This window comes from Acyrthosiphon pisum, chromosome A1 (assembly GCF_005508785.2).
Source record: "Acyrthosiphon pisum isolate AL4f chromosome A1, pea_aphid_22Mar2018_4r6ur, whole genome shotgun sequence".
NCBI lineage: Eukaryota > Metazoa > Arthropoda > Insecta > Hemiptera > Aphididae > Acyrthosiphon > Acyrthosiphon pisum.
Genome location: NC_042494.1, coordinates 127,895,663 through 127,908,377, shown reverse-complemented (window position 1 = coordinate 127,908,377; position 12,715 = coordinate 127,895,663). Strand labels below are relative to the sequence as shown.

At 28.4% G+C, this 12,715-nt stretch overlaps 3 protein-coding genes and 1 long non-coding RNA gene across 4 annotated transcripts in view; 2 read left to right on the top strand and 2 right to left on the bottom strand.

Annotated features, from left to right (window-relative positions):
- The first annotated feature begins 10 nt into the window (after positions 1-10).
- Positions 11-452, top strand: LOC103309379. The gene is made up of 3 exons (XR_510705.3): positions 11-133; positions 201-297; positions 369-452. It is a non-coding gene; the product is annotated as an uncharacterized LOC103309379 (long non-coding RNA).
- A 2,004-nt stretch (positions 453-2,456) lies between these two features.
- Positions 2,457-2,953, top strand: Cox7c (cytochrome c oxidase subunit VIIc). The gene is given in 1 exon segment (NM_001163362.1): positions 2,457-2,953. A coding segment is annotated over 1 exon segment (207 nt). The 5' UTR covers positions 2,457-2,544; the 3' UTR covers positions 2,752-2,953.
- A 159-nt stretch (positions 2,954-3,112) lies between these two features.
- On the bottom strand, positions 3,113-6,137 carry LOC103309377 (protein RTF2 homolog). Its single transcript, NM_001293384.1, is given in 4 exon segments — positions 3,113-3,528; positions 3,594-4,086; positions 4,152-4,331; positions 5,899-6,137. Coding segments are annotated over 4 exon segments (957 nt in total). The 5' UTR covers positions 5,968-6,137; the 3' UTR covers positions 3,113-3,313.
- Positions 6,138-7,248: 1,111 nt separating this feature from the next.
- LOC100570155 (DNA topoisomerase 2-binding protein 1-A-like) overlaps positions 7,249-12,715 on the bottom strand; it is a 10,275-nt gene continuing 4,808 nt past the window's right edge. The window contains exons 8-12 of the mRNA XM_008184670.3: positions 8,432-8,523; positions 8,306-8,362; positions 8,027-8,227; positions 7,739-7,947; positions 7,249-7,674 (exon numbers count right to left, since the gene is read on the bottom strand). Of these exons, the coding sequence (XP_008182892.1) occupies positions 7,425-7,674; positions 7,739-7,947; positions 8,027-8,227; positions 8,306-8,362; positions 8,432-8,523 (809 nt within the window). The 3' untranslated portion in view covers positions 7,249-7,424. The remainder of the gene's footprint in view (positions 7,675-7,738; positions 7,948-8,026; positions 8,228-8,305; positions 8,363-8,431; positions 8,524-12,715) is intronic.

The following is a 12,715-nucleotide window of genomic DNA, read 5'->3' as shown; positions in this document are numbered from 1 at the left end:
TAATTAGACAAAAAGATCGTGAAACAATGGCAGCTAATTTAGCAAAACTATCAAGTGAAAGTACGTCTGGTGGAGATGCACCACCACCAACTCCAAACACTCAAAAGTTCTCAGTCAAGAACTTAGTAATGATGTAAGATTATACAACTAATTATTTAATAAATAAGTTCTGAATGTCATTAAATAATTATTAAACATAGGTATTTGAAGATAACATTAATTTTTCATCAGACGAAGATAATCCTCCAGTTGTTGATGATACTCAATTAGAACACAATGCCGAATTTTGTGATAATCGTATGAATATTTTTATCATTTATTATTTTTATTTTTTAATAGAAAATGTAGAAAGAATTTATTTATTTTAGCCACCAAACAAACAAATACAAAAAAACATATTGAAAATATACCTAAAGAAATTGATTGTGATAAAGTAAGTTGAAAAGGAACATACGAGTATGTAACTTATAGTACCTATAATATATAATATTATATACAATAATAGCTACATGTCTATATCCAAAAACTAAATGGTATTTGGGTGTATCGTGTATGGCATGTGCATGTGCTAATGCCTAATGAAATAAAACAATATTCTAGTATGCCGTGCAGATCACGCTACGGCTATAATATGCTCCTCATATTCGAGGACGTTTTGAAATTATCAAAATAATTTTTATTTGAATAATAACGTTTGAAAATTATCCGAATAATTTTTTATTCGAACAATAACGTTTGGAAATTATTCGAATAATTAGTTATGAAAATCATTATGAAAATCATTCGAATAATTATCTAGATAAAATTTTGCCCAACTCTGAGTATAGGTCACATTAAGTCATTAAGTATACATGTTATTGTTCAGTTCGACGATAAGAGTGGGTTGTATCTGAGTTCAGATGTATTAATAATTAATGTAATAATAATTGTAGAAATAATATATTATTATAAAATTAATTACAAAGCTGAAAACCGTATAAGATTGTTTTCATCTTCGTTTCACGACGTATATACATTTCATAGTATTATACCCAGTGGCGTGCTTAGGAAATTTTAGTAAGGGCGGGGGGTTGGTTTGAAATTTTTTTTCAAACAAAATATTTGTTAAATTTAGCGGTATAAATCAAGTTTAGCACCCATGCGAATTTTTTTTTCGGAAAACTATGTATTACAATATTACAATACTACGGCAATTAAACTAACCAGTTGATAACGATGGTGCAAAAATTAATTCCTGGAAATCATTATTTTTTATGGTATAGCCAACATACACGTGTAGTTTAATCCTATTAACACCTATGGTTTTAAACGTTTAAAATAATAATAAAACCAGTGTGTTAAAACACGGGATACTTTATTTTAATGATTATTTTTGTTGAAAATTAACAATATCAACGATTTAAAAATTAAAAACGATGACATCCAAAAAAAAATTGCTGTAGGCAAAACTCCATAACTGAAAATAAGCACGCCCCCTCCCATAATTTGATTCCACCACCGTTCTCAGTGTCAAAAACTACCTACATACGTACCTATGAATAAAAACTAATTTAAAAAAAAAAGGTGTCCACTGTCCAGTAAGGAAGACCTAATCTATATATTATTTAAAATAATAATACCACAATTGCATTAAGACTGATGAGTGATGAGGGATGTTTACATGTATTTTTCCAGCCCTGAATTTAATTTAAAATTAGCGAATACGGAAAATTATTATTTATACATTATGCGTTGAACGGCGTATTGTATAGGCAATAAAGGTACATTAATATTGTGTTTAACGTCAAAATGTTGCTTATTATTATTACAAATTGCAATATTGTTAATACACACAATTTTTTTTACAATATCTAATAATATTTAATCGATATTAGATAGGTAGCTCTACCTAGTATTATGGTCGTCAGTATTATAAACAGATTATTTTTGGATCAAATATTATTCTGAATATTAAAACGTGAATAAATAATTGGAATATAGATAAATTAAATATAGAATTATTAAGCTCATGGATTAAATTACTTACTAGCTTTCTATATCATCTATAGTCTATATCTGCAACTTACTATCTATAGAGTAATGATAATGGATAGAGGTTAATATTCCATTAGCACTATATCCAACTATAGTCTATAAGAGTAATAAAGTTAAGATACAATATACTAATATAATGTAAACCTAATATAATACAAGTTGAGACTTTTAATTTTTGGCTATAGACGCTGTTTACATTTATTTAGTAATTTAGAGTAACTTAGTTGCAATTTACATACAGATAGATATGTTGTTTATTATATTTTCTACATAATTATGTCATTTATACGCAATCTAATGGTGCTATAGAGAACTCTTTTGTTTTTGGTGCAAAGGGACACCAAGGGATTATTTAAACATTGGTACCACTGTGGTCCCAGCTGTTATCTGGAATTTAATTTTCTCAGAGGAGTCCATCCATCATCGTTTTCTCGTAAAGTTTTATAATTTCATCCCTGCACGGAGGGCCGCACAATTGATACACTTAAAACTACAATACTAGGCAAAAATATGATCGCCTCAAGAGGACTACAGCTAATGAGAAACTTTTCAACAACTGCAGCTCGAAATAGTCATGCATATGGTGGACCTGGATCTAATTTGCCGTTTGATGTAAACAGCAAGTATAAATTTACAGCTCTACTGGCAATATATTTCAGTACCGGGTTTGGACTTCCATTTCTGATGGTCCGATTCATTAAACACAGGGCACTATAAAAGATCCAAAGAGAACTTAATGTAATTGACAATGTAGATTGTTAATGAAAAAAAAAAATGTTAACACTAGTCAGTAGTTTTAAGTAATGTATTTTTTATGTTTTGTTTGTACTATGTAATAATTTCTTCTTTAATAATTGTCAACTGAAGCAAATTGTACTTAATAATTTTGTTAAATAAAATAATTAAGAGAAGTTATTCATTTAGATGTTATTTATTAGATAGAATTCTCATAAAAAAAGTGATTTTTTATCTCAATTTTAAATAACTTGGAAAACACTAACATATGTTTAATTTTTGATGGTCAAATATCAATATTGAGATGAAAATTATTCACACGTTTTAAATAATTTAACACATATACTTATCCATAACCTATTATTTATTTTTTAATATGTTATATAGAACAAGGTAATGTATAATTTTACTCTAAATTTTGTTTTTTAGTTAATAAATTGAATTATTAAATTAAAAAAATGTTTCAAGAGAAAATATGGAGTGTAGACATTTTTAAAGGGAAAAAATTAGATGGTCATAAAAGTACATAATATAATTCTCGTGTTTAATTATAGAATGGATTGTACGTAATCCAATGAGCCCGAGTTTGATTTTTGTCGTCCTCATGACTTGTAAATAATGACTTATAAACATTGGTTGCTGATTTGTCTTTAGAAATACTATGTGCAAGTTTTGCTTTTTTATACACAGGATCTTCTAATTTGCGGCAATTACCAGAACCAACGGAGGAACTTGATCCTGCAGCACTAGTGATTGGTCCTAAATCAAATATAATTAATATTAATAACTTCGATAACAACAAATTATGATACAAATTGTCATACTTTTTATCTGTTCTTTCTTTATTTGTTCCTTTTTTATTTCTTTCTTGATATCAATGTTTTCAGTTTTAATAGGTATGATGGATGGAACAATTGGTTTTTCATCTTCTTCTTCAATTGGTTCGTCTTTAATTACCACTTCTTGTTTGACTTTATTTTTCTCAGAATTTTTTGCACTCTTTATCTTATCTTTGCGTCTAGCCAATTTAATTTTCATTAAAGTTATATCTTCTTCGGTTGGATTCAACACAACTATATCATCATCGTCATATTCCTTTACACAATTGACACACTTGTTATCAGCACCTAGCTTAAGACCTCTCTCAGAAACAACACACCCACATTTCCATAAAAAACAGAATTTTGATCTATCGTTCATTTCAAGACCAACAAGAGGGCATATGTAAGGTGAACAATTATCGTCAATATATCCTCCAACACTTTGAGCTTTTTTGTTGAATGCAGGATTGGAAGTCAATTTCAAAACTTTTATATCCTACAAAGATATAAATTAAATTTATATTAATAAACATATATTAATCAAAAGATAAACCGACATACTTTTAAACCCTTGATGTGTGCTGAAGCTTCAGGAAATGGAGTTTTATTTATTAAATGCTGTAAAACAGACTCTTTACTGTACAAGAGACCCATGCCACAAGCAACTATTGGCGGTCGAAGTGGTCCTTGAGTCAAGTGACAATTACGCCAACGGTACAACTGCATGGACGATTTATCTTTCTAAAATTCCAAAAACAAAACATAAAAAACATAAAATTCAAACAATACGATTATAAGCAGGAAATAAGTATTTAATTGTATCTACTAATACTTAATATTTAACTTAAATTTACTTATTTAGAAGATCAAATTTTTAATTTTAATTTAAAGTTTTTTTCTAACCTAAGCTTACCTATCCTTTTCTGGGAAATGGACCTCTATACTAATTATTACACTAAATACCAGTGCTACTTCTGACCAATGGAATTTTTGTATAAACTATAAATGTATACAATTTTATAATTTAATATAGTCATAATACATATATATATATATTTTACAAAATTATTTATATTATAATTGTATCCTTCTTTCTTTCTCAGAAAACTTATTAATTATATATATTTTTTATATTCATTATCTATTTTGTTAAATAACTCTATCTAGGTATGTTTATAATTTATCAGTGGTGAATGCTGACTCCGATGTATGAGCATGCTCATTTATCATAATGTATTATAGTTCTATTTAATATATAAATAAAACTTTAATTTAATTAATATTAATTATATTACAAAATACATTGACAAAGCGTAACCGACTGAGCATGCCTTGGGTGGTTAGTACCATGGCAAAGATCTCGGAGTAACCAGTATTTCACAGCGATAATAAGTGTGAGTAAATGTTACGATAAAGATAAATACAGATAAAACGTTTAACAGAAATAGATGACATTTTTGTCATACATTATGATTTTTTTAAATACGTAATATTACATTATTGATGACAAAATAATTTTTGTATTTTTATTAATTACATTTTTATTGCTAAGCATGCGGAGCATGCCTGAAGAATTTGCCACTGTAATTTATTATAATAAAAATTACCTATACCATAGGCGCAATTTGGGGGGTGCTTGGGGGTGCTTAGCACTCCCAAAATTCTTATTAGCACCTGAATAAGCACCAGGATTTAACCTGAATTGCGCCAATGACCTATATATTAAAATATCTTATGGAGGGCTTAAGATGGCTCACGGAGACCTAGGCCGTCCTCAGCCTCCCTCCCACCTATTTACATCCATGGTTTATTATTTAATGTTTTTTATTTATTATTTTATACACTTCATAAATTTATGATAATCGAAGTATAAAAGCAGTGTAAACTTCAACATTCCTGTATATCTCTACAGAAACCATTCACTCATAAACATCAACTCCCAATCTCCCTTCTAAGGCCACTATTAGATTATGTATAGAATACAACGTTACATTAATTCTATGAATTTTAATTATTAGCCAAATTCTGTGGTCCTAACTTGTTAGATTGTTAATTTAGCTTAATATTCTATTTAGTTCATTTTCTGTACTTTTGAAAAGTATCTTTAACAAGACTGCAATAGGATCAAGACTCTAGGATTAACTTTGTTGAATATGAAAAATCTTAATGACTCAATTGTGATTCCATTGACATTTGGTCATCGTAGCTCGTAAGTGTAACCATTAAACCATTTATTATTATCATGCACAATCATTTGGTGTTACACAACAATTGGTTTTTAATTAATTCTTGACGAAAGTAGACATACCTGTTCTGGTTTCTTTTTGGTTCGTACCAGCTCGTCCCTCTTGGGTATAGTTCCACCATCGCATCCCATATCAAACAATTATAATTCTTCTTGGGACAGGAAAGTACACTTTTGCAGTGGTTATTTATACGCCCAACATGAAACTTTAAAAGTTCTAACTGTAATATTATATTATAGTTCTACTATATAGTAAACAATAAAGTATTAAGTAACTATTATAATCTAAATAAACAAACTACAAATTACAATAATAAAGTCATTGGACATAATTGATTATGTTCTAAGATAAAGTCTGACATTCTGCGCCCTGATTGGTCGTAATATTAATAATGATAGTAAATCTCATATCAACATATGATAATGATATGAAAATAATAAATATTTATATTTTCTAGGCAAAAAAGTAAAATTCAGCATAAAAGCCATAGGTCTATGATAAAAGCCATCAATTTAAATAACAATTTAATATTATTATTTATTATACTCATTGATATATAAATAATATTTACACAGAATATTATTCTGTGATATTTATACGTTCATGATTATCCGTACATTATGAGGACGCTACACCCGCATGCGCTGTCTCCGTCTTACAAATGCACAACATAGCAAAAACTGTTTTGCGCTGGACAACTATGCTCCCTCTGTATTTATATAGTAGAATTACTAAAATTCCACAACGCATAGGGAAGAACATTATCTAGGTCGCAGCGTTTTTATTATTTGGATAACATTAATATAATTAAAGTTATTAGTTTGAGAACATTAAGTTTTTTTTGTTTTTTTCGTTTAATTATTAAAAACTGTTGGTAAGTGCAATAAAAAAAAACAAAAACAGCATTGCTAATATTTCCATTCACTACTTTCTTCAATGGTGTGCTTTTAATTGTAATATTAGAATCATTTGACTTATTATCAAACTTTTAGGAGCATTATACCTATAATAAGTCTATGGTGCATAAGCGTTGGCAGTTTTTAATAATATTTAAATTTTCAAGCTAGATAATATGAGCATTTTTAAATTGTAATATTTTATACATACCCAAAGTTTTTCGATACCCATTTCCAAGACTATGGTTGTGTTTATTTTCACAATATTAATTTTATGATATGTATCATGTATTCATGTAATACGTATTTTATATAATCAATGGTAAATGCTAAGGCAGTGAAATAACTGTGTAAAAACTAGGAGATTGGGGGGATGGAAAAATAATGTATAAACAAAAATAAAACCAAAATCAATGGTAGTAGCCAGCTGCAGGTATACTATAAAGTATAAATTAATAGGTAGCTAGTAGGTACCAGAATTTGTTGTTTTAGATTTTGAGAGGAACAATAAATATATTGGTTTTCCATTATTTATTTATTTTTTGTTTCTGAAAACTAGAACTTTTAGTTTATTATTTGATATATCACAAAGTACAAAGCATCATTATATGGAAGTGTACAACTATTGCAACTTATAATTTATATTAGATTAAAAAATTACAAATAATAGTATTCATAAAAAAAAATAATAACTAATGTATGGCTGATATTGATATAGATAAAAAATTACAACGGTACATATTAGGCGCTAATCTATTATAGAAAGCTTGGTACTCAGGTATTAGATATTTTAAAGGATCTGGTGATGGATCTTTAATAAGAAGATCAGCCAGAAACGGAGCAGGTAATAGTAATATACCCTTGACAGCAATTTCATTTAAAGGAACAGGAATATTACCATACCCTTGGTCAATGATACAATGAGTAGACTGCAATAGTTCTCTAAATACAAATAAAAGTTAAAATCAAACAAAAAATGTAACTAAAAGTTAATAGTTATATTTACTTTATATCCAATATCATTCCACCACCAGCTCGTATGAGACGTGTCAAAGCTTGGTATCGATTTTCAGAAGTCATTAATACAGCTTTCATACCACTGAATGCTGCAGTTTTACTAGAACAAATTTTAGAACGCCATCGATAACCTGCTCCATGCAATGGCGTTGATAAAGATAAGTCGGATAAAGGATTTCCCCATTCGTATTTATCTTCCTACAAAAATTAACAAATTAAAACATAAAATATATTCAAATATTTAGAATAATGAAACTATATATTAAATTTTACTTACTGGCAGAAAGCAATTTTCCTTTAAACAATCATCAATATAACTTGGATGTAATATCCATTTTCCAGAAGCAAGTGAACATAAATATTTCTCAGTTCTACTTGGCTGATGCATAAGAACATGAGTAACATCTTCACAAAATATTGCACTTTGCAATACTTGAGCACCAAGTTTTTCAATAGCATTTTCATACTTTTGGCGAACCTATTGAAACAAATCAACATTCTATAGTTTTTCAAATAAAATTTAAAATATCAAGCATAAAATAAAATATATAGTTACATCGATATTCACGCTGGTTAATATAAACTTTTTATTGCATTTGGACAGTCTTTTTAACTGAAATGTACAAAACATATTATACATAACATATTTGTACGCATATACATTAATTATTTAACAACTTACCCTGGGTTTTTCTTGTTGTTCAGTTGGATGGAAAGATTCAGCTGAACATTCTTCTGATGATTCTACAACTGGTTCTTTCAGTAGAGAGTTTCCTATACAAAAAACATTTTATTGTTACAGAAAAATGAAAAATACCCCTCCACAAAATTTAACGCAAAAAGCACCGCATATTTTAATAATAATAACCATTTGATATATTATTACATTTATTAATATCATTAACAGTCTAATGCACGCATGAGCATTGCACTAAGTATAATAATATGAGTTACTTTCGTTTAAAAACCATTTAATGAAAGTTGTTGCAATATAGTTCAAAAAATCAATATTTACAAATTCTGCCACCTCTCTAGTCTACTTGGTTGTTACTTGGAACAAATATTGTTCTCTAGTTTGGTTAAATTGTACTACTAGGACATTTATCTCTTCTCGAGGACCTCATGAGTATAGCTCCCGGTCACAATGTCTCCATAAAAATAATTGTCAACTTTAAATTGAAATTGTTTAAACCAAATTCACATAAGTCATAGGAAAAAAGTCAATGCAATCAACATTTAAAAGATGTGGACATATTACAGTGGCGTAGCCAGGATTTTTTTTTTTTTTTGGGGGGGAGGGGCTGATCAACTTTTACACTTTTACACATTAAATACATACTAGCACAGATAGATAGCTGAAAAGTGTTAATACTTATAAGTACAGTGGCGTGCTCAGGGGGGGAGGTTAGGGGTTATATCCCCCACTATTGTCTTTTTTGCAGACCTACAGAAAATCACTTATTAGTTATTACAGATGTTTAGAGTCATTCATTTTTTATTAATTATTAATTTTATTCGTTGACTCAACAAGCTTGAAATTTAATACAAGGTTCTTATTATATTATTACAATAGCAGTTGAAAAATATATAAATACAGTTACAATATTTTTATAAGCACTTAGTTCAAATTTTGACCAATTACGAAAAAATCACGAGAATGTACCAATTATTTTGAGTTAGAAATTCATAAAAAATTTTATTTTTAAATCTAACTATCTAAGATTTGATAATTTAATACAAGATTCCTCATAAGTTTATCCATCTTTATTGAAAAAAAATGTTTACCAGAAAGTCAAATTAAATTTTTATGAGCGTTTGAAGTTCAAATTTTAACATCATTGGATATTCACTGGATTTCTCATGTAGCAATTTTCTTATATTGTATTTTTTTTTATATAATGTATAAAAATATATTTTTATTTGTTTGGTCAAAAAGCATGAAAATATAATAGACGGCCCTTAATATATTTTTACAATAGCAGTTAAAAAATATTAAAAATACATATGCACAATTTTTTATAAATATTTTAAGTTTTAATTTAGACAAAATGTATCAAACTTTAAATTTAAAATGCGGGTAAGTGGATGTCATTCTGCTGTATAGTAGGTTACAAGCGGGTCATGTATGATGGATTGTGTTAAACTTGAATTCAATGATATATATGATAATTTGTATCCGGGATAAAAAAATAAATAAAAACCATTAGCTTCTAAAATGATTTAGTAGGTAGTTAAAAATGTACCTATATATATACTCGTATTAATAATAAAAATATAAATGTAAGTATCCTAGGCTGCAAAACTGTCTCTGCTCAGAACCGTTTTTTGCACACATGAATTATATATCAGAAATTTATCATTGAATTTAAATTTAATCATCCAATTGTAGCCTACTGTACAGCAGAGCGACTTCCACTTATCCGCTTTATTTTGTTTATTTAAAAAAAAAAATGGTCCCTCCCCATTTAAAATTCCAAGGTACGCCACTGTATAGGTAGTACATTTTTAAATATTTTAAATACAATTTAAGACTTTTTGAACGACTATAATTTTTTAATTTTCTTAACGTTTTGGGGGGGGGGAGGCTTCAGCCTCCTCAGCCCTGCCCCCCTGGCTACGCCATTGACATATTATGAAGAAACTGGTTAACGTTCCTAATCCAAGGTGTCGCTGCAATCACAAAGTTACAAGAGTACCTCAAGCAGGGGCGTGCTCACAGGGGGGGGGGGGTCATGGGGTTCAAACCCCCCTTGACCGTATTATTTTAATTTTTTATTATAAAAAAAATAATGCATCTTTATAATGTACTTGTCGAATTATATTATCATAAAATTTCCCAATTCGTATTTTATCCTTAAATGCTTCCAACTTTGAATATGTACACTGCCCGCAGTTGCCGATACTTTTAATATACTTTTAATAGGTACGCAAAATATAAATTTGTCTTTTGGGCTTTCAGTGTTTATTTTCTGGAACTTATTCAGAAAACTTTGATGAACTTGTTGAATTTTACCTCGATACTGATAAGCTAACAGTTAAAAGCTTAAAGCTGAACTACATATATGGTATACCAAACTTAATAAGCATGTAAAATATCCAAAAAAAATGTTTAGAAGTGTTGAGACAGTGTGATGAAGAAATATTTCCCAATATACATTTTATATTAAAAATACTATGCACTTTACCAGTTTCAACATCCACCCTCGAGAGAACTTTTTCATGTCTCAAAAGATTGAAATCTTATCTACGAAACACAATGACTGAGGTATTTTCTGGATATTAAAATAAAAATGTATATCAATTTTTTTAACATTTATTTGGTTTTAGACTCGACTAAGCCATTAAGGTTTAGCTATGTTAGCTGTTCATAAAGAAATTCCACTAACAGCAGAAGAAGTTTTAAATGATTTGAGCAAAACATCAAGAAAACTAAATTTTGTTCTTTAATTTTTAAATGTATATTGTTTATTAGTATAATAGTTTCTATATTAGCAATATAATATTTAAATCTATACCTAAATAATTGAATTTGTTGTTGATTATAAAAAAAAAAAAAAAAGGTCGTTAGGTAAAAAACTAGCTCCTTCAATTTTACTTGAAAACCCCCCCACATAAATTTTCTGAGCACGCCCCTGAGTCCTCAAGAGAAAATTAAAGAAACTCTTGAGGTAATTGACAACTCTAACTTCTCTGTAAACAAATGGTTAAAAAAATCTAGATACTAATTAATAATTAACACTATTTCGGTGGCATATATAGAGGGGAGACCCCATAGTGAAATTACAGGTTCAATTAAAACATTGCATGCATATTTACACTGTTTTTCAACATGATTAGCCGGTTGATTAAAAACGTTTTTGAGAAATCAACAAGGAAATGTTAGTTTGTCAGGACTTGCTTTGATAACTTTGATGTGAAATTCATAGTAATATAAGATTAAAATATCTAGATAAAATTATCAATATTTAAAAAAAAATATATAAAAATGAATTTTATATAATTATAAAATAAAATTGTGCAATCTTTATTTGTATTCTGTGTGTCATAATTATAACCACCTGGCTCCCTAAAAAAGTATAGTTATGGGTATGTTAGTGCTATGCTTGATTAGTGATAATAATTGGCCCATATTGAAAATAATTAGTACATACGCCACTATACTATTTGTTATTTAAAACACTCAGTTAATAACTCATTGACATTATTGTTATCAGTGGCGTTATCCCCCCCTTGACCTTTTTTTTTTGTAAAATTAAGTTTACTTATTTACTGTATTTCTCAATATGATATTACTTTTAAGTTTTAAGTAGGTACCTATATCTGTTTTCTAAATGTTCTAGCCGTGGTAATTTGTCCGCTTTGATATAGGTACTATACGCAATACGCCACTAGTCGTTCGTGGCATAAATATCGGAAAATAAAAACATATATCTTTATGGTGGTATGGTATACTATATTTTTGAATTCTCTGCGAATTATTTTTCATGCATGAGTGTTTATAATAAACCCGATAAATAGTCGGTAAATAAAACAAAATTACCATGAGGATTGTAGATTTACCATAGGGCATGGGTTTATTTTTAGTGACTGAAAACATTGTATTCACCTCTGGGTTACATGCTTTAGATGTTTGTGATAAAGAGGTTTATCCAAATATTCATGAACTCTTGAAAATATTTTGTACTTTGCCTGTATCAACTGCTATACACCTGAACAATGTTTTTCAAGATTTTATTAAGTATTAAGTCTTACCTAATAAATAGTATGACAGAAGTAAATATTTTATCAATTTTCCTATCTAATATTAAATAATAGCTATAAATTAAATAGTAATTATTATATACTTTGTTTATTATAACCGACTTGGACACTTAGGGCCCGTTTTACAATCATAGTTTAAATTTTACCAGTCGAATTCCGTGGTTTAACATTAGTTTAACTACCTATACGGACCTTTATAAGAGGA